General features: G+C 30.1%; 2 protein-coding genes across 2 annotated transcripts; both read right to left on the minus strand.

The window, feature by feature from the left end:
* Positions 1–585: 585 nt before the first annotated feature.
* On the minus strand, positions 586–2,161 carry LOC120272994 (scarecrow-like protein 3). Its single transcript, XM_039279638.1, has one exon. It carries the CDS (start codon positions 2,159–2,161, stop codon positions 704–706), a length of 1,458 nt encoding a protein of 485 aa, XP_039135572.1. The 3' UTR covers positions 586–703.
* Positions 2,162–11,809: 9,648 nt separating this feature from the next.
* On the minus strand, positions 11,810–14,181 carry LOC120273847 (calmodulin binding protein PICBP-like). The gene has a single exon (XM_039280571.1). It carries the CDS (start codon positions 13,991–13,993, stop codon positions 12,152–12,154), a length of 1,842 nt encoding a protein of 613 aa, XP_039136505.1. The 5' UTR covers positions 13,994–14,181; the 3' UTR covers positions 11,810–12,151.
* Positions 14,182–22,313: the final 8,132 nt, after the last annotated feature.

The following is a 22,313-nucleotide window of genomic DNA, read 5'->3' on the forward strand; positions in this document are numbered from 1 at the left end:
TCCAGACAAATTGAGGAAAGAAACAAAGAAAACAAATGCATAGTTCCATTCACTGTAGGAATCTAAGACAAGAAGAACACCAGTCTCTCTGCAAAGAACCAAGCATGTGACTCTGAAACTTGGAAAAAAAAAATGAATATGAAGTAAAACTTAGCTCTTAAGTTAAGAGAGACTAAATAAGAACCAGGCAACAGAATTCATACATAAGAGAAAGAATAAACTCTATATAACTCATATCAAGCAATAGAATTCTTATACACCAAAACAGTGACAATCAAAGGAACTCCAATCTTGGAATATGGATAACTAGTAAGAAAGAACAAACTGCATAACTAAGCTCAGACATCTACAATAGAAATTACATTCAAAGATCAAAGTAGAAATCCAGAAAGAAGTTAATTCTTTATAAACCATGCCAAAAACATCAAGGAGAAACAGAGTCAGTCAAATCATATGTATACATAATGTATACATAGCAATCTAAAATAGAAGACTAGTAGTATAACATAAATATGTATATAATGCATTGTTAGAAGGTATTGCAATTTCTATTTATAGGCCACACAAGTACCACCAAGAGCAATATAGTCCTAAAAGCCATTCAGTTGTTAAAACATCATGCAGAAAAAGTTCAGACCCAAAAGACTAAAATCCTTTACACATTAGCAGAAAAAGAAGAAGAAAAACAAAAGCACAAGCAGAGTCACTCAAACCTTCTGCACCTCCAAGCAGAAACAGAGAACAATGCCCTGTCCTGCCAGCAAATCTGAATGTAACCATTCTCCTCCTTGAGTTTATATCCATCACAGCCATAACTCTGCAGGAACCTGTCGGCCTGAAGCAAAGGAAGGTAACTCAATGGAACTCTACAAAACCCAGCAATATCCAGCCTTTGCACCCACTTGTCCAGCTTCTCATGCCTCTCCTTCCTTTCTCCCCCTTCACAAGCAATGATGTTTTTTATCTCCTCCCCAAACATCATCTTCTCCACCTTCATTCTCTCTGGCGATATCCTCGGCACAGTAGACTCTAAGCAATCAAACAGAGCTGCATAGAAATTTAAAGCTTCCACGAATCTCTCATTCACGGTTGCCCCATTATGATTCGATTCTTGCTCGGTAACAAGCATTACCTTCGGCGTCAAACTCCACACCGAGGCCAAGAACCTTTCCATCTTCGGCGATGGTGCCAATGCAAACGGCGAAGAAGCAGAGTCCGGACTATAAGCATTTTTGGCATTAGCCATGATGTCTTTCTCAAGAAGCTCACCAAGAGTTCCTTGTGTCAACTGCATAATTTTATGTAACTGGACAGTGTTCTTGTTGTTAGAGTGAGTGGCAGCAGGGGATGGACTGCTGTGAAATTTCCGAAATCCATTGCCAATGTCATCATCTGAAGCGAGCAAACAGTGAAGCTGGAACAGAGAGCAAACGGCAACAGCTTCGCCGGTCTTGACACGGAGGCTCTCGACATCAAGATTTTCAACTTTGGCAAGAACAGGGTGGAATTGGAATGGGATATCGAGTTTCTCTGCTTCTTCGCAAAGCCGTGCGCCGGTGACATCCAACAACTCTTTGTGATCACTAATGCCGGTGATTCTCAGATGCGGGGGGCCTTCAGGGCGCTGGCGCAGGGCCTGAAGAAGGGCAACCCATTGGATGGGATCGATGGTGTGGAGATCAATGATGTGCACAACCTTCTCACCTTCCATGGCTTCCATGATAGCTTGATTGCAGATAAGACAAGCAACTTTGATGAAAGGGCAGAGATCAAAGAAATGGCGTCGAGCGGCGAGGGAGTCGGCGATGCCAGTGGTGGTAAGATTGAGAGAACGGTAAAGACCGGGCCAAGATCGGAGAACACGGCGAGCCAGAGCTTCAGTGAAGTGAGAAGCGATGCGTTGCATGGTGTCTCCGGTGGGTGATGCGAGCATAGAGATTTGTTCAAGGCAAGAATTGGCCTGGTCTAAAGAACCGGCGGCGACATGATTAGCACAGTTGAGGAGAAGATGGATGAGATAGAGACCACGCTCGTCTGATTTGAGTTCTTGAACCCATGGAGTGTATGGTGAACCTGGAGAGATGGACATGGAAGAGAAGAATTGGAGAGGAGAAGATATCACCGATGAAGATGCTGATGCTGCCGCTTCATCTTGCACCATTTTTTTAATCGGTGGTATTCTGTTGAAAGGAGATTATTTTGCAATGGTAAAAATGGAAAGAAATATGGAGAGAGATTGGGATGATTAATGAGGAAGAAGAAGAAGAAGAAGATTATTAAGAAGAAGGGAGAGTTTTGGGTTTGTCCTTATGGGTTGTGTGTTAGGGGAATAAAAAGGGTGGATTTAATTATGAAATTAAACAGGGGTTTGGGGAGTTGTCATTATGTGAGGAGATAGGAATAAGACTGGGGCTTGTTATTCCTTATCCTCACTAGATTACAAGAAGATTATAACAAAAACAAAGGAGCACTCACTGTTGCCCTTTTGTTCTTCAGTTGAAGGGGTGGAAGGAGTGGGAAGAGAGTCACAAGAGAAGAGGGCTCCATGAATGAGGCCAAACTCTATTGTTTGTCTTGTTGTGGCAGCAAGGGCCTTATCTAGTCAAGTTTAAGAGAATGGGGACAAGGAAGTTGGCCTAGAAGACAAAAGCCAGGATCATGGCTGGTCACCACCACTGCTGCTCTCTTTCTCACCCCTCACCCCCCACAGGTCCTGCTCAGAAGAAGCTGTTCAAACTAATATGGTTGCTACAGCAGATGTGTAAGAGAGATTCCTTTTACTGTTTTCCCCTTTTTTTTTATCATTTAAAATATAATTTAGTTTATTAACAAAAATTAACTTTTTTTGGGTTGTGTTTGCAATGAAATTTCTTTAATTAATTAATTAAATATTGTTAGTACTACTTGGTCTAATCAACAAGCGGTTGTCTATTTTGATTTGTACTATAATAATTTTATTACATGAGGTATACATTATAGATATAAGTTTAGTTTGTTTTAAATCATTAAACTATTCTAGAGTTTGGTACGTATATCTCTCATCAGCCTATTAAACTATCTCACATAATAATTATATTTTAAAATATGATCCATAATTATTTTATCAATCTTTTTTTAATTATTTATATTATTTCATTATTATAACATATTTATTTAATAAAATTTTAAATATAATTAATAAAATAATTAAATGATATATTTAAAATGAATATTTAAAATAATAAAAATAGAAAATAAATAATAAATTATTATATTATAATTAATGAAGAGATTAAATAATATATTTTTTATAAGAGAAAGTAACCCGGCATCAGGCCAGGTTACTATCCCCATGCCGGGTTAGATTTTCTTTTATTATTTTTATTTTTTTGTGTGTAAAAAATATTTAAAAATAAATAAATATTTAATATTTAATAAATAGTTTATTAAATTAAATTAAAACGAAGTGTTGTTATTAATATAATAATTAAATAATATATTTTAAAATTATATTATAAAATAAATAATTAAAATAATTAAAATATATGAATAATAAAAATATATTATATTATTGTAAAAAAATAATTAATTTGTGATAATAAAAAAATTTAAAAATTGAATTTAAAAAAATTATTTAAAGAAGTCGGTCTCATCACTTTTTAATTTAAAAAATAAAAAAACATATGGGACCCACCCACATTAAACCATCCTTATAGAGGGTTTGATGCTTATAAGCTCATTATATCTCCATTGAGCTCTCATTAAAGATGCTCTTAGGTGCTTTTTCTACCTCGGATGGTTGTATTTAATATAGAACTATCTATCTAGTCCATGCTTTGCAACAATCATAAATCTAATCAAAACTGATGTGAATATTACATTATTCTCATAAGTCACTCAATCACTAAGACAATTTATCAAGTATTCGTCCTATATTTGTTTAATTAATCGATTGAAATTATTGAAAGTATAATCCTTAAAAGAGGTTAATGATTCACCAATGTTTGAATTGTGTGAAAGATAGAATGACCAATGATTCTGTTCATATAAAATATTATCTATCTAATTAACTATTGTTTTTGCTAATGTGAAAAATATCGGGACTACTTGTAATTGTACCAAAATAACACTTATTTAATTAAAAACTAATATTTTTCATTTTGTGAAAAGACAGAAGAAATCACTTATAATTGCATTCTGAATAACATTTATTTAACTAATCAATAGTTTTAATTATAGTGTAAATATATGCAAACTCCTGATTATATTTGATTGGTATGCTTGGAATGGGAATGGAGTAAACCCAAACTTTTGTTTGGATGCCATGAATGAGAATGAAAAAGGAGTGGATGGGGAGTGAGTGGAGATTGGGCAATTCTCCCAAAATGGGAGGATTGTTCATTCCCATCTCATTCCTTGAGGAGAAATGACCAATTTATTTATTTATTTAATAATTAAAATAATAATTTTATTTAAATAATAAATAAATAAATAATTTTAAAAATAATTATTAATTAAAAATAATAATAATAATCAAATTAAATATAATAATTAATTAGATAATTTTAATTTTAATTAATAATTAAAATAAAAAATAATAATAACTAATAATTAAAGTTAAATTTTTATTTATAATAATTAATTATTTATATTTCTTCATTAATTAGTTATTTATTACGGTTGATTAATTACTAATTAATGATATTAACAAAATATCTTTAATCATTTATTTAAAAAATATTTAAACATGTAATTAGTTATTAATTATAGTTAATTAATTACTAATTAATGATATTAACAAAAATGTTGCTTTTAAAGTTAAATATTTATTTATAACAATTAATTTATTTTTTTTATTTTATATAATATGTATTTGCATAAATGGCATAATAGTACTTTTATTATTATTATTTTTTTTCACTTTTCTCATTCCCAATAAACTACCTTCCAAGTCCTTCCAACCAAATATAGTTTTCATTCATATTCCTTCTCTAATCCCCCTCATTATTATTACTTTTTTACTCATCTCCATTATATTCATTGCAACCAAACACCGCATAATATTTTCTAATATCGGTATGTTAATTTAAAAATAATTTTCTAGAAGCGAAAGAAATCTCACATTTTTTAAGTGGTGAAATAAAAATAATATTATATTCCATATTTTATTTTTAATAAAAGGACCAGATTCTAAAGCGGTCAATTTCTAACTTAGGGTTTTTAGTTTCTGGTAAAAATAGGGGCCTTATATCACTCCCTGCAATTTTTAGTAAAATATTATTAATTAAGTTTATTATATTTTTGTTGAAATGCAGAATTAGAAAATTGGTATTGTCAATATATTGTGCAGTTTGACTTGAGGGGCTATACAATTTATAAAAGTATTATATTAACATTGTTTATCAAATTTTTTATAGTAGTAATCCATGTTAAAATTGTAAGGCAAGAGACTACTATTGTTGGGTTATGATCATAAATATATTATCTTGGGTGCATATAGCAGATCTTAATTGTTCATAAATTAACCAATTTTACATAATAAATCCCCAGGAAGTCGTTAAGTTACTATAACTGATGCACCATTATACATGCATGTTCTTTTGACACATTTTTATGGGGTAGCATTTGTTGTCATTTGTGAAAAAAAAAATAGTATTTTAAAATTCTAAACAAAAATAATAAAAGTATCTTGAAATTTTTTAAAAAAAAAATTAGTATTTCATTTATCTTCTAAATGAAAGATTTGATATTTGAATCCGTACTCATCTATTTGAGGCGTTGCTATGCTGTGCATCACAAGGCCTTTTTGGATTGAACTATCGAAAAAGTGCTTTCTTTTTTAGTTTTAACGCAGTGCTTACGAAAAAAAGTGCTTCTCCAGAGTAACTTAGGGCTTGTTTGGATGAGCTTTTGGAAAACCCAGAAGTGCTTTTTTATAAGTTAAGCACACGGGTTCAAAGATTGTTTGTATTGAACTTTCTGCGGCAGAGCGTAGGCGAAAATGACTTTTTCGGAAGCTAGTGATGAGCGACACGAAAAAGGCTGTTTTTAGCTATTTCTGACCTGCTTTCTGATAACTATCAAACACAAAATATAAAAAGCTTAACTTACTGCTGAAAAGCGACTTTTTCCAAAAGCACTTCTATTAAACTTTAAAAAGTGCTTTTTGAGAGGCTCAAAGCAGGCCCTAAGCACTTTTTGTATTTTTCTGTTTGAATTAAATTTTTATGTGGAGCGAGTCGTAAAAATAAGTTTAAAAGAACGTTTTTCATAAGTGGTCATGAGCTATTTTGTAAAAACAGCATTTTTCATTTCGAACATTTTTCAAAAAAGCCAATACAAACAACATTTTTGGAACCCAGAAGTGCTTAACTTATAAAAAAACACTTCTGGGTTTTCTAAAAGCCAATCCAAATAAGGCCTAAAAAAAAGAGCTTATCATCAATTGATAAAATCACCAAATGATTTATTGGTATTTGATTTTTTATTATAACTTTTTATAAATAGTAAAAGTACAAATTATAGGTGATTTAGTATCCATGTGTACATGGGGGGCCATCTCTATTTACTCTGTCGAGACTTGTGCATATCTCTGTTTTTTTTAAACCACTCATCTTTGCAAAAAAATAAATAAATAAATAAATAATCGAACGAATTGCTTGTTCACAGTATTAAAAAAATAAAAATAAAAAATAGACATTTATCACAGCATTTAAAACAACACTTATTTAACTAATTCACGTGAAACTATTAAAATTATCATTATTTTCATCGAACGGTTATTTATTTATTTTCCTGTACAACAGTATTCAACCTCTTGTTCACAGCGATGAGAGGGAGTAAAAAAATTAAAAAGCATCTAAGGGCCGACAATAGAATGGTTTCCATGGCAGCAGTGTCAAGCTTTCGCACAATGTTGAGACAGCTGTCCACTGCTGTAGACCCCATTGCTTATTGAAAACCTTGGAGTCAATTCACCATAAATTTAGACACGCATTTGCAGCTACTCCCTCCTGCTACTACAACTCATTTACTCAATTAGCCATGCATCACTCCTTTTCTTTGTCCTTCCAACCAGGCTAGATTTGTCCTTTTAATTGACACTGTTTTAACTTTCACAGATGCAGTACTCTTCTTTGGAAATTTTTTTTCATATATAATAATATTCCTGAATGAGTGTGGAAGCCTGCAGATTGGAATAGTTATTGTTTGGTTGAAGTATTTGTTGCAACAATATATCTATAAAAGCACAGCCAAAGATGGAAAGAAGCAATCAATGACAAAAACACATTGCATAACTCAAACACAGTAAGTGAATAGGTTTTTTGTGTGTGTGCGTGTGTGAAGGAACTTAATTATATTACACTTTTTGTTCTAACTTCTAAGGATCGAGTGGAATGAGGATGAAACCACCAGCGAAAGTTATTTAATTAAAAAAAAACTCAACAATGGAAAGAAGAACAAAAGGAAAAAGTTTCTTTCTTTTATAACAGGATTTCATTCAAAAAATGATTTTGAGGATGTAAATCAAGACATGAGAGTTTATTTGTTCTCTCCTAAATGGATTCCAAAGCTTCAACGAGGTTTGAATTTTTTTTTTTCTTTTTCTTTTAATTGAATAGGATTAGTATCTACTCGAGAACTTAAACGTGTGGTGAAATTAGGTATTGGTATTATATCCCTTAAATTCCCAATAATTTCAAGTGTTTCTTTGATTATGTGCATATATATATATATAGAGAGAGAGAGAGAGCACAAGTCATTTACTAACATCCGTAGATTCAATATCTAGATTAATTCCAACAAAAGTGCACCAATATTACTGTGTTGATAAACAGAATTCCAACAACAGTGCACTACTGTTATTGTGTTGATAAACAGTGTCAAGTGGAATGCACAGAACCAACACACCTTCACACTCGATTTTTCAACCAGTACAATTGCCGGTTATTTTTACAGCTCCTATTGTAGTCTCTCTCTCCGTATCAATCCCTATCTGTCTCTCTCATCTCACTTCTCTCTTTATCTTTTTCCCGTCTGTGAATGTTGACAGATAACATTTAGTCATATATATATATATATATATGCAATGATTTTCATTTACAATATTGGGGTGGGGTGGTAAAGGTTTAAGTTATTTAAATAAATAGTTTATCTTAAAATTTTTGTGTATATATATATATATATATGTTGACAAAGGACAAGCAATTATGGTAACTTTAACCGTTATATTATCCTATAATTTGATGTCCATGCTACATTATCAACTCAATAAACTATCTCTCGTTATACTATAATACGAGGCCACAATCATTTCATTCATCTTTTTAATTATTTACATTATATATTTCATTAAAGCATATTTAATTAATTAAAAATTAAATATTATAAAAAATTAATTAAATAATATATTTCAAAATAAATATTTAAAATAATAAAATATATGAATAATAATAATAAATTATTATATTATTTTAAAAATATTAATTAATTTGTGATGATAAAAATAAAAAACATCGTAACATAAATTAAAAATACTAAAAATATTACATAATTAAAGTCATTAATAAAAAATGTACAAACACTAATTTGATCATCTTCGTTCACTCTAAAATGGCGCAAAATATACTCTACCAAGTCTGATCGAAGTTGATGATATACTTCTTGATCACATAATTATTCATTTCTTCTTAGATATTTTAGAAAATCTCTGGTGCACCATAGACTGACGAGGAATGGACATTCACTTTCATCATTATCTTAATTTGTAATTATATCTCATTCATCTTCAATAATCATGTTATACAATATTATACATGTGTACATTATACTCCCTTTTATCATTTTTATTTGTCCATTTTAACTAAATCACACTATTTAAGAAAGCTGGTTAAAATTAATTGGTAATAAAAAATTTATAAAAATTACATTAACTTTTCAAGATTACCCTTATTTAAAATATGCTAAAAAAATGTGTAGTTGAATATAATTTATTAGAAGTTGTAGAAGTATATTAAATATGAATGATCAATTATTCATGTTTTACAAATTTCTAAATGGACAACTAAAAAGGACCAAATAAAACTTTTAAAATGGGATAAGTAAAAAGGACCAGAGGGAGTATCTCTCAATTTTTCTCTGTGCCAAAAGCGAGCATGGCCACATACAATTTTGTGAGTTTAAATAATTTTCTGAATTTTGAGAATATTGAAAATTTTGGTGTGGAGAAAAGGTATATGAAAACTTTTGAAAATTTTGAAAATTATTTAAAAATTTTGGAGTTTGGGAAGATGGAAGGCTATTTTTATATATTAATAGAGTCGAAAATTTAAAGATGAAGAAGTGGAGAAAAATGTAGGTTTTATTTGAGAATATGAGTGTATATATAGTGATAAAAAGTTTTAAAATTAAAAAAAATTCTGATCGTTAAATAATGCAAGGATTAAAACCTTTGATTTTTCTCTAAAAAAATCTCTATTTAAAAAGTGGGTCTTATTACATTTGAATTTTTTTAAAAAATAATTTAAAATATAAAGAAATCCACCAATTAAACGGTTAGTGACAACTTAGTGCTTAGTGCCCACTAACCATCTTAGATTAATCAATGGTGGGCATAGTTAATGTCTTACGAGTCCTCACCTTACATTATTAAACCTCACATAAGGGGCCAAACTCATGTGAAATTTTTCTATGTAAAATTCGAACTCTTACTAATTTTTCCCTCTCTACAGGACCTAGGGTTAGTGAAGCTAACCCCTAAAACCAGGTGGTTTTGGCCTTAAAGAAATTGTTCATATAATCTTATAGATCACTCCATCTAATACATATACTCACCAAAGATAGTAGATCTCTAGATATATCAGCCGTCATGATAGATAAAGCCGCTATACAATAATGAGATAAAATGATTTAAAAAAAAAAAATCAAAACCCAAAACAAACAACATTTCAAGTGTAACTTCTGGCTTTAATCCTGCCTCAAAATAATAATCTCGGTTGAGACGTGGTAAGTTGAAGGGACAAAATATGCCCCCATATATCAAATGGGTTTCCAAATACTTAATTATATATTCCATGTGAGAAGAATAAGGTATATATGGTTTTCCTCCACAGAATAAGAATAAGAAACAAATATTTGATTCCTAATTTATGATTATTTGCAGTTGTGACAGCTGCAAAGCCATCAGCCACTTGGATTATCCTTGTTCAATGGATATTTGGTCCATGGCCTACGTCATGTTGAGACTTGAGACTGCAATTAAACTTAGTATATAAAATGATTGGCGTTTAAGAATTTTATTTTATAAAAATTGGAATTATATTAGTATTTAAATTATCTAGTGAACTTGCTAGGGTTATACTTTTAGGGTGTTGGCTATTTATATATATATATATATATGGGAAAACATCATCTAGGGACGTCCCTAGATTTCAAATCTAGGGATGTTTTTAAATCTAAGCCGTTGGATCATCATCCGATGGTTGATTGATTATATAAACACTGTATACCTTTATACTGTTCACGAGCACTGTACAACATTGTAGAACGCGGTTTCTATTGTTCATAATGATAAGAGCCGTCAGATTTTCATCCGATGGCTACTATGGACATCCCTAGATTTGAAATCTAGGGACGTCCCTAGATGATGGGTTCTCATATATATATATATGTGTATATATATATATATATATATATGCATGTACACAGCGTTGCATAATGCACAAAACCAAAATCTTCCCTAGTTCTAGAACAAGGGAAGATAACTTCTTAAATTATTATGAATAAAATAAACTTAATGGGCATTGATTTGCTTTAATTACTTTGTTTTGCTTTGATTTATTTCTTTTTTAGGTTAAAATTATTTTCACCGAATAAACTGAATCAAAATAAATAAATTTAAATTGTAACATTTCACGCAATGGATTCAGCATCACCTTTACCAAATACAGTAAATTAAATAAACTGAATCAATTAAATCAAAATAATTATTTGACACTGTAACACTCCACACATCTAATTATTTATTTTGCTCTAATTTGTCCTTATCTTAGATTCAAATTATTTTGGTGCAATATACCAAACCAAATAAATCAAATCGAAACAGATAAACTTCAATTATAACACTCCATATAAGCGATTATTTTCTTTTGTTTTTATTTACCCAATTATTTTGACCCAATAAATTAAATCGAAACAAATAAAATTAAATTCTAACACTCCTCACAAATGATTACTTTGTTTTGATTTGATTTATCCTTACTTTAGATTTAAATTATTTTGACCTAATAAACTAAACGTGAATAAACCAAATTGAAACAAATGAATTTAGCATTCTAACACTTAACACAATTGATTACTTTGTCTTACTCTAATATATACCTTACTTTATATTCAAATTACTTTGACCGCATACTAGTTTTTATGTTTGAAAATGTTAATTTAAAAGTGCTTTTATAACTGAAAAGTTATTTGAGGTTTAATTATTAGAAATACTTCTTCATTTAAAAAAGTTATATATATATATATATATGTGTGTGTGTGTGTAGGAATGGCCATCTTCCTTAAACTCTCCCGTTCCCATATTTCTTAAAACCAACAATTTAATGAAGAACTCTAAAAAAAAAAATTTAAAAGCTAATATTTGATCCAAGAAATAGAATTATGTAAATGTTTTTAGAACAATAACACCGCTATATTCAAAGATGATAGAGAGACTATTAATTCTTACAAAAGATTAACAACAACTTCCTTTAACGAGAAAACTAATTAACTTAATGATATTTAAACCCTCAGCCTCCCGAAAAAACAAAAAAAAAAACTCACTACCAAATAAATTTAACTCTATAACATAAATCCACCACAGTACAATATCTTTGCCAGAGCTAGAGCTATATGATTGTAGTAAACAAACAAGCTCTAGTGGTTCTTATTGATACCATAATTTACACAATTTGACTACACAATTTATATACTTGAAGGCACATGCAACTCTTAAATAACCAAGTTCACAATTCCCTTCAAGTACTACAACACATAATTTTAACCAAACATTGATAATTAACACTTTCAATATACAGAACTCTATCAGATTACAGTTTAATTAAGAGACTAGACTTCACACATTAGCATAAGAAAAAGCTTAGCAATTAATGATTATGTTGCCTGAAAACCATTAGCTGCAAGCTTGTATTCTCATTGGAATAACAGTCTCAAAGGCTTTAACAAGTAGAGCTACCTTTCTTTTACTCGCAGGGGAGAGTTTCGTCACAGCTTGTCGGAGCGCATAGTCTACCATCCACTCTTCGGCATTCTTCCTATCATCCATCTCCTGATGCTTAAGATCTACCTTTTCATTATCAGGCTCTGGTTGGCATGGGAGAAAATTCGGTGACCTTGGATTGAACACTCTTATCATCATCTCCTCTTCTTCGGTCCTTTTCTTTCTAGTGATCCTCAATCTTAGTTTAGGATGGTCACAAAGACTATCAGTAAGAGATCGATCACTAGCTCTTGCTCTATTGTTTCTGATCTTTATTAATTCTGCATCTCCATCAGTCTCGTCATCACTTGCTTCGAAACATTCTTGATCACAATCTGTTTCATCATCACTTGCTTCGAAACATTCTTGATCACAATTTGTTTCATCATCACTTGCTTCGAAACATTCTTGATCACTATCTGTTGTTGTTGTTGTTGTACTCTTATCGATCTCACTGAGTTGTTCAAAAGTAACTGAATCTTGTGCTGATTCTCCTGCCAAATTTTCGACACTCTCTTTAGATACCTCCTCCTCTTCAACAATCAATTTGTTACTCTGGTCTTCTGAAGAATCTCCGACCAAATTTTCTTCTTTCTCATCATCAGAGGCTTCTTCATCAGGAACATCTTCACAAACATCATGAGAGACACTAACAATCTCACTTGTAATAAATGCATCATTCGAATCGGCAGCATCTTCAATTCCTCTTCCTTCAGATGCAATAATCTCACAATCGGCAACATCTTCACAAACTTCATGAGTGACACTAACAATCTCACTTGTGATAAATGCATCATTCGAATCGACAGCATCCTCAATTCCTTTTTGTTCGGATACAACAATATCACAATGGGCAACATCTTCATAAACATCATGAGACACACTAACAGTCTCGCTTGCGATAAATACATCATTCGAATCGGCAGCATCTTCAATTCCTTTTTGTTCAGATACAATGCATTCGAATTTATTCTCCTCAACATCCTTCACAATCTGATCAAATGCTACATATTCAATCAGACTCATCATACCATCCATCTCACAAATCGAAGATTCACTGCCACAATCACTACCATTATCATCAATAACAACCTCACTCTGGTCACAACTCACAAGTTCTTTAACATAAATCTCAACAAAGAAATCATCCCCTAATTCTTCTACCAAAGGCTGATTCTTATTCACAACTTTCTTCTTCTTCCCTGCATCAATCTCCTTTTTTGGCTTCATCCTCTGCTCAATCTTGATTGCCAACCTCCTTGATTCAAGAAAAGACTTGAGAGGTGGCAAAGCTTCATGTCTATGACCATTCAGAGAACAATAATTATAAGGACAAACCCTAACCACTGAAGTCCCTCCAGGATTAAGATCCAAAGCTTTGGGAAACTTGAAATCCTTCTGAGTTGATGAACAGGTTGCCTTTTTCACAGCTTTCCTTGAATTACAAACAACTGAAGATAACCCTACTCTAACATGCTTCAAACTAGACTTTCTCACCAAATTCTTTGCATGTTTAGAACCAGAACAAGAGATTTTACTTTGGACAGGATTAACAGGAGTTACCTTCCTTGCACCAGAACAGGTTGTTGGCTTCATATAGTTTGGCAAGCTCTTCTTGAAAGCATCATCAAACTGGAGGTTCATTATCTTCTTCTTCTTCACTTCACCTCCTCCCCTGTTTCTTGTTTCTTGATGGAAGTGGTGGGAAGTGGTAAAGCTCTTTTCTGGCTTGATAACTGCTTTTCTTTGAACCATGGTGCAAGGTAGACAAGTAAAATGGTTTTTCTCTTTGTGAGCTTTTGAAGAAGAAGAAGAAGAAGAAGAAGAAGAAGAAGGAGATTGTTGTGGGGGTTGATGACTTGGGCTGAAGGTGCTTGCTTTGTGTTTTTGCTTTTCTTTCTGTGAAGTTGTTGTTCACTTTGAATATGTGTGTGACTGAGGGGGTTATGGGACAGGCATATATGAATATTGGCTGGTATTGGAGGGAGATGGTGACAAGCACTATGCTGGTTTATATTATTAGATTTACTGTTTAAATTTCTGGCTTTATTTATGGGTTGATAAGGTTTACACATATATTATAATAAATAAATAAATAAATCTTTAATTTAATATTGGGGCATTAGTGTAATTTTTATTATTAATTTTTTCAATTAAATAATTACAGCCCATCCTTTGGTGGACACCCATGTTTTTGTATAATGCAAAGTTATCTGTCACTGTCAAGTGTCAACCGAGAAATGCCCATTTCTTCTTAGGAAATAAAATAAAATAAAATACCATTTTATTCCTAATTAGATATATAAAGTTTTTTTTTCCAAATTTGAAGCAACAGTAATAATGGAACAATTAGATATATATTCATATATTATCACATTTCCTCTTATATTTTTCTTCATTATTACTTTGGGAGTGAAGGGGAATTTTAGTTTGGCTTGGATTAATTATGCATGTTTTATGAATATGTAAATATTATTATGAGTTTTTAATTAAAAAAGTAAGTAATAAATCAACCGTTTTTTAAGTTATTAGTATCATATTTTTTTGGGAAAATTACTGTTTACCCCTCGATAATTTCAAAACTTCCCAAACAGCCCCTGTGAGTTTTGCATACCTCAGACAGCCCTTCCTTTATTGTTTCACTTCCTTTTTAACCCCTGCATTATGAAATTCCATCATTGCCCTTAAACCTTTTTGCATACATTTTTTTCATTCTTTTTTGCATTCCTTTTTGCATGTACTCATTTCTTAAACAGAGAGCTCATTTTTTAAACAGAGAACTCATTTCTTAAATAGAGAGTTCATTTCTTAAACAGAGAGCTCATTTCTTTAAACAGAAACCTCATTTGTTAAACAAAAAACTCATTTCTTAAACAGAAACCTCATTTTTTTAAACATAAAACTCATTTTTTAAACAAAAACATTAATATTTAAACAGAAAAACAAATATTTACGTGATAAATTAATCCTGGATATAAAAACCAATTAATCTTGGCCACTCGTACATATTTAAATAGAAACAACGATATTTAAACACTTTTTTAAACGTAAATGCAATATATTAAACAGAAACATTGATAGTTAAACAAAGACAAACAAGCATATAAACAAAGAATTCATTTCTTAAACAGAGAGCTTATTTTTTAAATAGAGACCTCATTTTTTTAAACAGAAACCTCATTGAGTAGGGACATTGAGTATCTCATCGTCGCTGATCTCGCGCGAACGCTTGAGTGCTGAGTTCCAGATCTGGCGAGCGATCTTGAAGATGGCCTGCTCGTGTGGGGTCTTAAAGAAAAAATCTTTGTCGGCGTTGGCGATCCGGTTGCCGACGTTCCTTGGCGGTCGGAGTGGTGAGGTCTTCGGTGGCGACGTCGGATAAGACAGTCGAACTTGAACGTAACCATTCTCGATCGCGGAGACCGCAACATGGATAGCAATAGGGTTAGGGTTAGGGATCATTCCGGGGTTTGGATCCATGGTGCCTAAGTCGGTGACGGAACGGAGGGAGGAAGCGGCGCCGATGAGGGTTCGATCTCGCCGTCTTTGTCTTCGTCTTCATCGTCTTCCCTGTCGTCGACCTCATCTCTTTCATCTTCTTCGTCGTCGACCTCGGGGAAGACCGCACGCTCCTTGTCGTCGAGCGAAGGCATCGAAAGGTTGCGACCTTTTTTTCTCTGCAAGATCGAGATCTAGATCGAGGTGGAGATCAAAAATTCTAGGGTTCGAAATCCCATTTTTTTCATGCTAACGTGATCTGTGATTGTGAGTCGCGTGCTTTTGTCTCATCGGCCCAAAAGTAACCTGCAATAAAGAGATTTTGGGGGTGATAAATACACCCAAAAAAACTCATTTCTTAAACAGAGACCTCATTTTTTAAAACAAAAACCTCATTTCTTAAACAGAAAACTCATTTCTTAAACAGAGACCTCATTTTTTAAAAAAAAACCACATTTCTTAGACAGAAAACTCATTTTTTAAACAGAAAACTCATTATTTTAAACAGAAAACTCATTTTTTTAAATAGAAAACTCATTTTTTAAACAGGAAACTCATTTTTTAAACAGAACCTCATAACTCATATTTTAAATAGAAGCCTCATTTTTAAATAGAAACTCATTGCACCCAAGGGCATTATAGTCAAACCCTGTCACACTTGCCACAACTTCCCACGCAAGGGACAATTTCGTCCAAAAAATTCCAAATTAACTCAATCAATCACTATTAGATGTTTGGGGGTTTAAAAAATCATTGTATTCAAAAGGAAGGGGTTTTTATGGATAGCCAAATTTAAGGGGAGAATCTGTGCATATTGTAAATTTTGAGGGTGTTTTTAGCAATTTTCACTATTTTTTTTGATAAAATATTCATTTAAGAGAAGACTTAATATTGAACCAAAAAACTCACGCAATCTGAGGGTACATGTACACATCTTTGATTTCTCTTAAATGTGAGTGTTTTAACTCTATTTGTCAAATAATAATAATAATAAAACAATAAAATTTATATTCTGATTAAATTTATTATTTAAATAAATTTTGACTGATTTAGATATTCAAATTTTAATTGAATAGTTGAATACCGCACAGTTATTTATTTTCAATTACACATTGGACATGGTGGCAAGCAATTTGCTACTGATATTAGTTAGATTTAATGTTTGTATGGATGGATTTAATTTTCACTTGATTTATAATTAAAATATATCTTTAATATCTTTACTTTAATACTAGAATATTTATTTTAATTTCTGAATATAAAAAGTTTCTTGTTTTGATCCTTAAATTAATATAAAAATATGTTTATTTTGGTGGTAAACACTTCACTAATTATATTTATTAGATTTATTACGTAAATTAGTGGATTTAGTTTTGAATGAATCAGATATTAAAAAAAACATTTTCAACATCTTTAGTTTAATACTAAAGATTGCGTAATTATTTATATTTTCAATTAAACATTGAATTTAGTTAGTTTAGAGTGATTCATACCCATATTTTCAACTATTTATATATGTATGTATATGTCATAATTCTTGTATGATGAGATAATTTGGACATCACCAAATTCAACCGAAATTTATTAATCTTATTAAAAAAAAAAAAATCCTTTCGCGTTAATTCACTTTTAAGTGGGGGAAAAAATAAAGAATTGTTTTGACATCAACTGATAATTTAATAAAATAAAATTTTGAATACATTCAAATTTCAAAATCAGCATGCAACATGACTTGAAGCTTCCATTGATTAAAAAGTTCAAAGCTTTGTATTCAAAAACATATTTGATTATTTTTAGGCAAGGCATGCATCAAATGGGGGTCACGTGGGGCATGCCCTCATTGGATTCGTCACGTGACATGTGCTCCCTCCCATTAAAGATTGATATGAAATATTGCAAATCAATTAAAGATTTAAAGATTTAAATAAAAGATAAATTTTAGCATGCTTCTTGTCTAAGCAAAGAGGCAAAGGTCAACACCAAGAAATAGGGTTGGTGGTCTCCTTTTTGACATTTTATCCTTAACCATTTACTACCATTTATTATTCATTTGTCTTATTTTCTATTATTTTACTAGACTCTATATTGCATTAATTTAAGAGATATATATAATATTATTTTACTCTATTTTTTAATTTTAATTATTATATTTTCATGTTGATTCATGTTCTATTTACGTACTAATACACGTGTGTTTGTCCCAGATAAAATAATTGGTGATACAGAAATATGATTGGATTTTATTTATTTTTATTCTTATTTTTAAGGAAAAAATATTAACACTATTATTTTGTAATTTTTTTTTTACACTAGCTTAACAACATCATGTCTTTATCTTATGTAGATTTGGATTTTGAATATTATCTTTCCGAAATGAAAGACCCGATATCAATAGACCAAGATGTCATTCGCTATTTTGTTTTTTCTATTTCCCTTTTTTTTATTAATTTTATTTTAATTTTAAATATTTAAATAGGGAAATTGATAATTATTTATAAATTATAATTTCTATTTAAGAAAAACCATAAATGCGAATTAGTTCCAACTTTTTTATAGACTATTTAAGTGATATTCTATTTCCACTTTTTGATTCTCTAACTAAAATTATATTATTATAATTGTTTGACATAAGTTTAATATAGTCATTTGTAACTTTTTAATGTACTTTGTGAAAAATTAGAACAATTTGCTGTTTGATTTCTCATAAAAATATAGTATTTTTTATCTAAGTAAAAAAAGGAAATTTTTTTAAATTTGCAAAAAGAAATAACTAAAATGGCGAAAATTGAAAATTTCTCTGACTTCCACACCCACTTATGACAAAATAAATATGTCTTTCAATCAACAAATTAATTATGTAAAAATATATCGAGATTCAATTATAGGCTTTGCAAAAAATTTTAAAATATAAAAACCATTTTTTTAGTCTTTTTATTAATTTTTATAAAAATATAAAATAGCAAATCACCCTCTTATAAAGTAGGTAGTCATCTCATTTTTTCTCCAACTAACAAATCAAGTATTGGAATCCTATTTGTGACGTGTCCACATCTCTTATGAAAGAAATTAGGATAACAGAATAAGTTAATATTAACTTGATCGATTGTGATTAACTCTAACAAGATAGAATGAAAAAATAGCAATCATACTAAAAAATAAAAAAAAATATGTATTTTTTTTAATTCAACTCACTGATTAATTAAGAGTTCATATAGCTTATTCACAATTAGAAAAAATAAAAAACTAAAAAAAAGAAAGCGTGCGCTCGTGTCTTTGCTCTCAAGCTTTTGAGAAGACATGTGAAAAAAATTTTATTTATAACATTTCTGTTATCACAAAAACAAGAATGTGGCACACACACATTGTGCTTATGTGATGATGATACAGAGTCAAAATATGAATTTAATAGATTAATTTAAAAGTCAAACAAACAAAAATTATATCGAAGTTTCAAAAGATGATAACAAGACTCACTAATAAAATAGAGCAATTTGCATCAGCAAAATTTTTTAAAAAAGAATAATAATTTTAAAAGAAAAACTAACATGGTGGGACCCAATCGCCGAACGGTCGGTTTATGTGGGTCCCGCTCGGTTGGTCGGCCATTTTTGTCATTAGACCGCCCACGAACTCTTCCTCGCTTTGTCGGCTATTTGCATATATATTCCTAAGAAATTTTAAATTATATATGTATTTTAAAATTATATATATGTTTGGAATTAGTATTATAAATACATTTTATTTTAAAAAATAAAAAAAACCTTTACTCCCAAGAAAGAAAAATAAATAAAAAGGAGGATGCATATAATGGTAAATAGAAGAGATGAAGCAGGAGCCACAAAAGGGTAACATATTTTAATTTTTTAAACCAAATGTGATATTTATTAAAATAATGTTATTTTTTTTATTAATTCCCAAAATACGCATTTCTGTAACTATTTACAGAAATGCGCATTTTGTATTTTTTTATTATTTTTTTTAAATTAGCGGGTCCCACGGTCATTTTTTAATATTTAAATTTAATTTTTTTAAAAAACAGAGGGGCCCGTTATATTTTTAATATTAAGTTTTTATTTTTTTTTAAAACTGCGGGTCTCTGTAGTTTTTTAAATTAAAAACATTTTACATCCAAACCCTTATAATTTTTATTAATTTTTTTTATAATTTTTTTCACTCTATTATGTTATTTTTTTACTTTCACTAATTATGAGCTACAGTTAATAATTTAAATAAATAATTTTTAATATTTTTTTCATAATAAGGGGTTGTTGAAATAAATTATTGAGTGGCGTGTCAAGCCCTATTCATGCAGGCCCAGTTGGATGAAATTAATACTTAGTGTGTTTTAGAAAAGGAATTTGGAGAGTTTATATACGCCTCCACCTAACAAATGGATGACTAGTGTGTTTTAGAAAAAGAATTTGGAGAGTTTATATACGGCTCCACCTAACAAATGGATGACTAAGATTAATTTCATCCAATGGCTCTAATGAATGGGGTAGGTGCCACATGCCACCAATAATTCATTTCAACAACCCCCTTATTATGAAAAAATATTAAAATTATTTATTTAAATTATTAACAGCCAGTTACAATTAGTGAAAGTAAAAATAACATAGTAGAAGTGAAAAAAAAATTATAAAAAAAATTAATAAAAATTATAAGGGTTTGGATGTAAAATGTTTTTAATTTAAAAAACTACCGGGACCCGCAGTTTTAAAAAAAATAAAAACTTAATATTAAAAATATAACGGGCCCCTCTGTTTTTTAAAAAAATTAAATTTAAATATTAAAAAATGACTGTGGGACCCGCTAATTTAAAAAAAAATAATAAAAAAATACAAAATGCGCATTTCCGTAAATAGTTACATAAATGTGTATTTTGGAAATTAAACTTAATATTAAAAATATAACGGGCCCCTCTGTTTTTTAAAAAAATTAAATTTAAATATTAAAAAATGACCGTGGGACCCGCTAATTTAAAAAAAAATAATAAAAAAATACAAAATGCGCATTTCCGTAAATAGTTACAGAAATGCGTATTTTGGAAATTAATAAAAAAAATAACATTATTTTAATAAATGAATTTAAATATTAAAAAATGACCGTGGGACCCGCTAATTTAAAAAAAAATAATAAAAAAATACAAAATGCGCATTTCCGTAAATAGTCACATAAATGCGTATTTTGGAAATTAAACTTAATATTAAAAATATAACGGGCCCCTCTATTTTTTAAAAAAATTAAATTTAAATATTAAAAAATGACCGTGGGACCCGCCAATTTAAAAAATAATAATAAAAAAAATACAAAATGCGCATTTCCGTAAATAGTTACAGAAATGCGTATTTTGGAAATTAATAAAAAAATAACATTATTTTTATGACATAGCCGTAAGAGTGAGATACATGCCAGATTAAATATCTTACTCATGCACCCTCACCCCAATGATATAAGGGCCCGTTTGGTTAGAGGGAATGAGAATATGGGGATGGGGAAGGGGAAGGGGATGGGGATGGGGATGGGGATAGGAATAGGGAAAGGGGATTGGAGATGGGGATAAAAGTAATGTTTGGTTGAAGGGAATGGGGATAGGAATATGAGAGGGATAGGGAAAAATTTTTAGTAAATTTACTTTTGTACCCTTGAGTATTTTAATTAAATAATGTATCTTAATTGTAAAAGAAACAATTATTAAATGCCTCCAATTTTTATAAATAATATTTAAATGAGTTATTGATGTATTTATTTTTTAAATAAAATTTTAAATTAATTTAAGAATAATTAATTTTTTAATTTATAAACACATTATTTTTAAGAATAATTAATTTTTTAATTTATATAATAATTTAAACAAAATTATTCATTTTTATTATTATAATTAAATATTTTAAATAAAGTCTAATTTAATTATTATATGTTTTATTATAATTATTAAAATAATTAATCCATTTAACTATTATCCAATTTAGTTTTTATGATTAAATATTTAATTAAATATATATTTTAATTACGGTTTCATGAAAATTAAAACGGACAAAATTTCTACTTTCCTAAAAGAAATCTTGAAGTCTATTTTAATTATGATTTAATTATGAGTAATAAATATTTAAAAATATTTTTATTTAATTATACTAATTAAATATTTTAATGACATAAATTAATTTAATTATAGGATGTATTTAATTAAAAAATAATTTAATTATAACATGTATGGGGTGTATTATAGAAAATAATTTTTTTATTTATTAAGGGTATATTGGTAATTAAAAAGGCAAAAAAGGGAAGGAATCCTCATGCCCCCCAATTTTGGGGGGCATGAGCAATATGGGTTTTGAGGGGATGAAGCCCCCCCCTCATTCCCATCCCCAATCCTATTGGTGCATACCCAAATATGGGTATGCACCAAAAGTGGGAGTGATCCCCATGCCTTGGGGATCACTCCCTCAATCCAAACACTACCTAAAGGTTAGAAAGCAAGCCTACTCTCTTATACTAGGGACTTTATAACACCATAGGGGACTTTCACTCATGCATAATGAACCTTTGCTTATAATAAATTGGGTAAAATTTGAGC

Source organism: Dioscorea cayenensis, chromosome 12, assembly GCF_009730915.1.
Source record: "Dioscorea cayenensis subsp. rotundata cultivar TDr96_F1 chromosome 12, TDr96_F1_v2_PseudoChromosome.rev07_lg8_w22 25.fasta, whole genome shotgun sequence".
In the NCBI taxonomy this organism is placed as follows: Eukaryota; Viridiplantae; Streptophyta; class Magnoliopsida; order Dioscoreales; family Dioscoreaceae; genus Dioscorea; species Dioscorea cayenensis.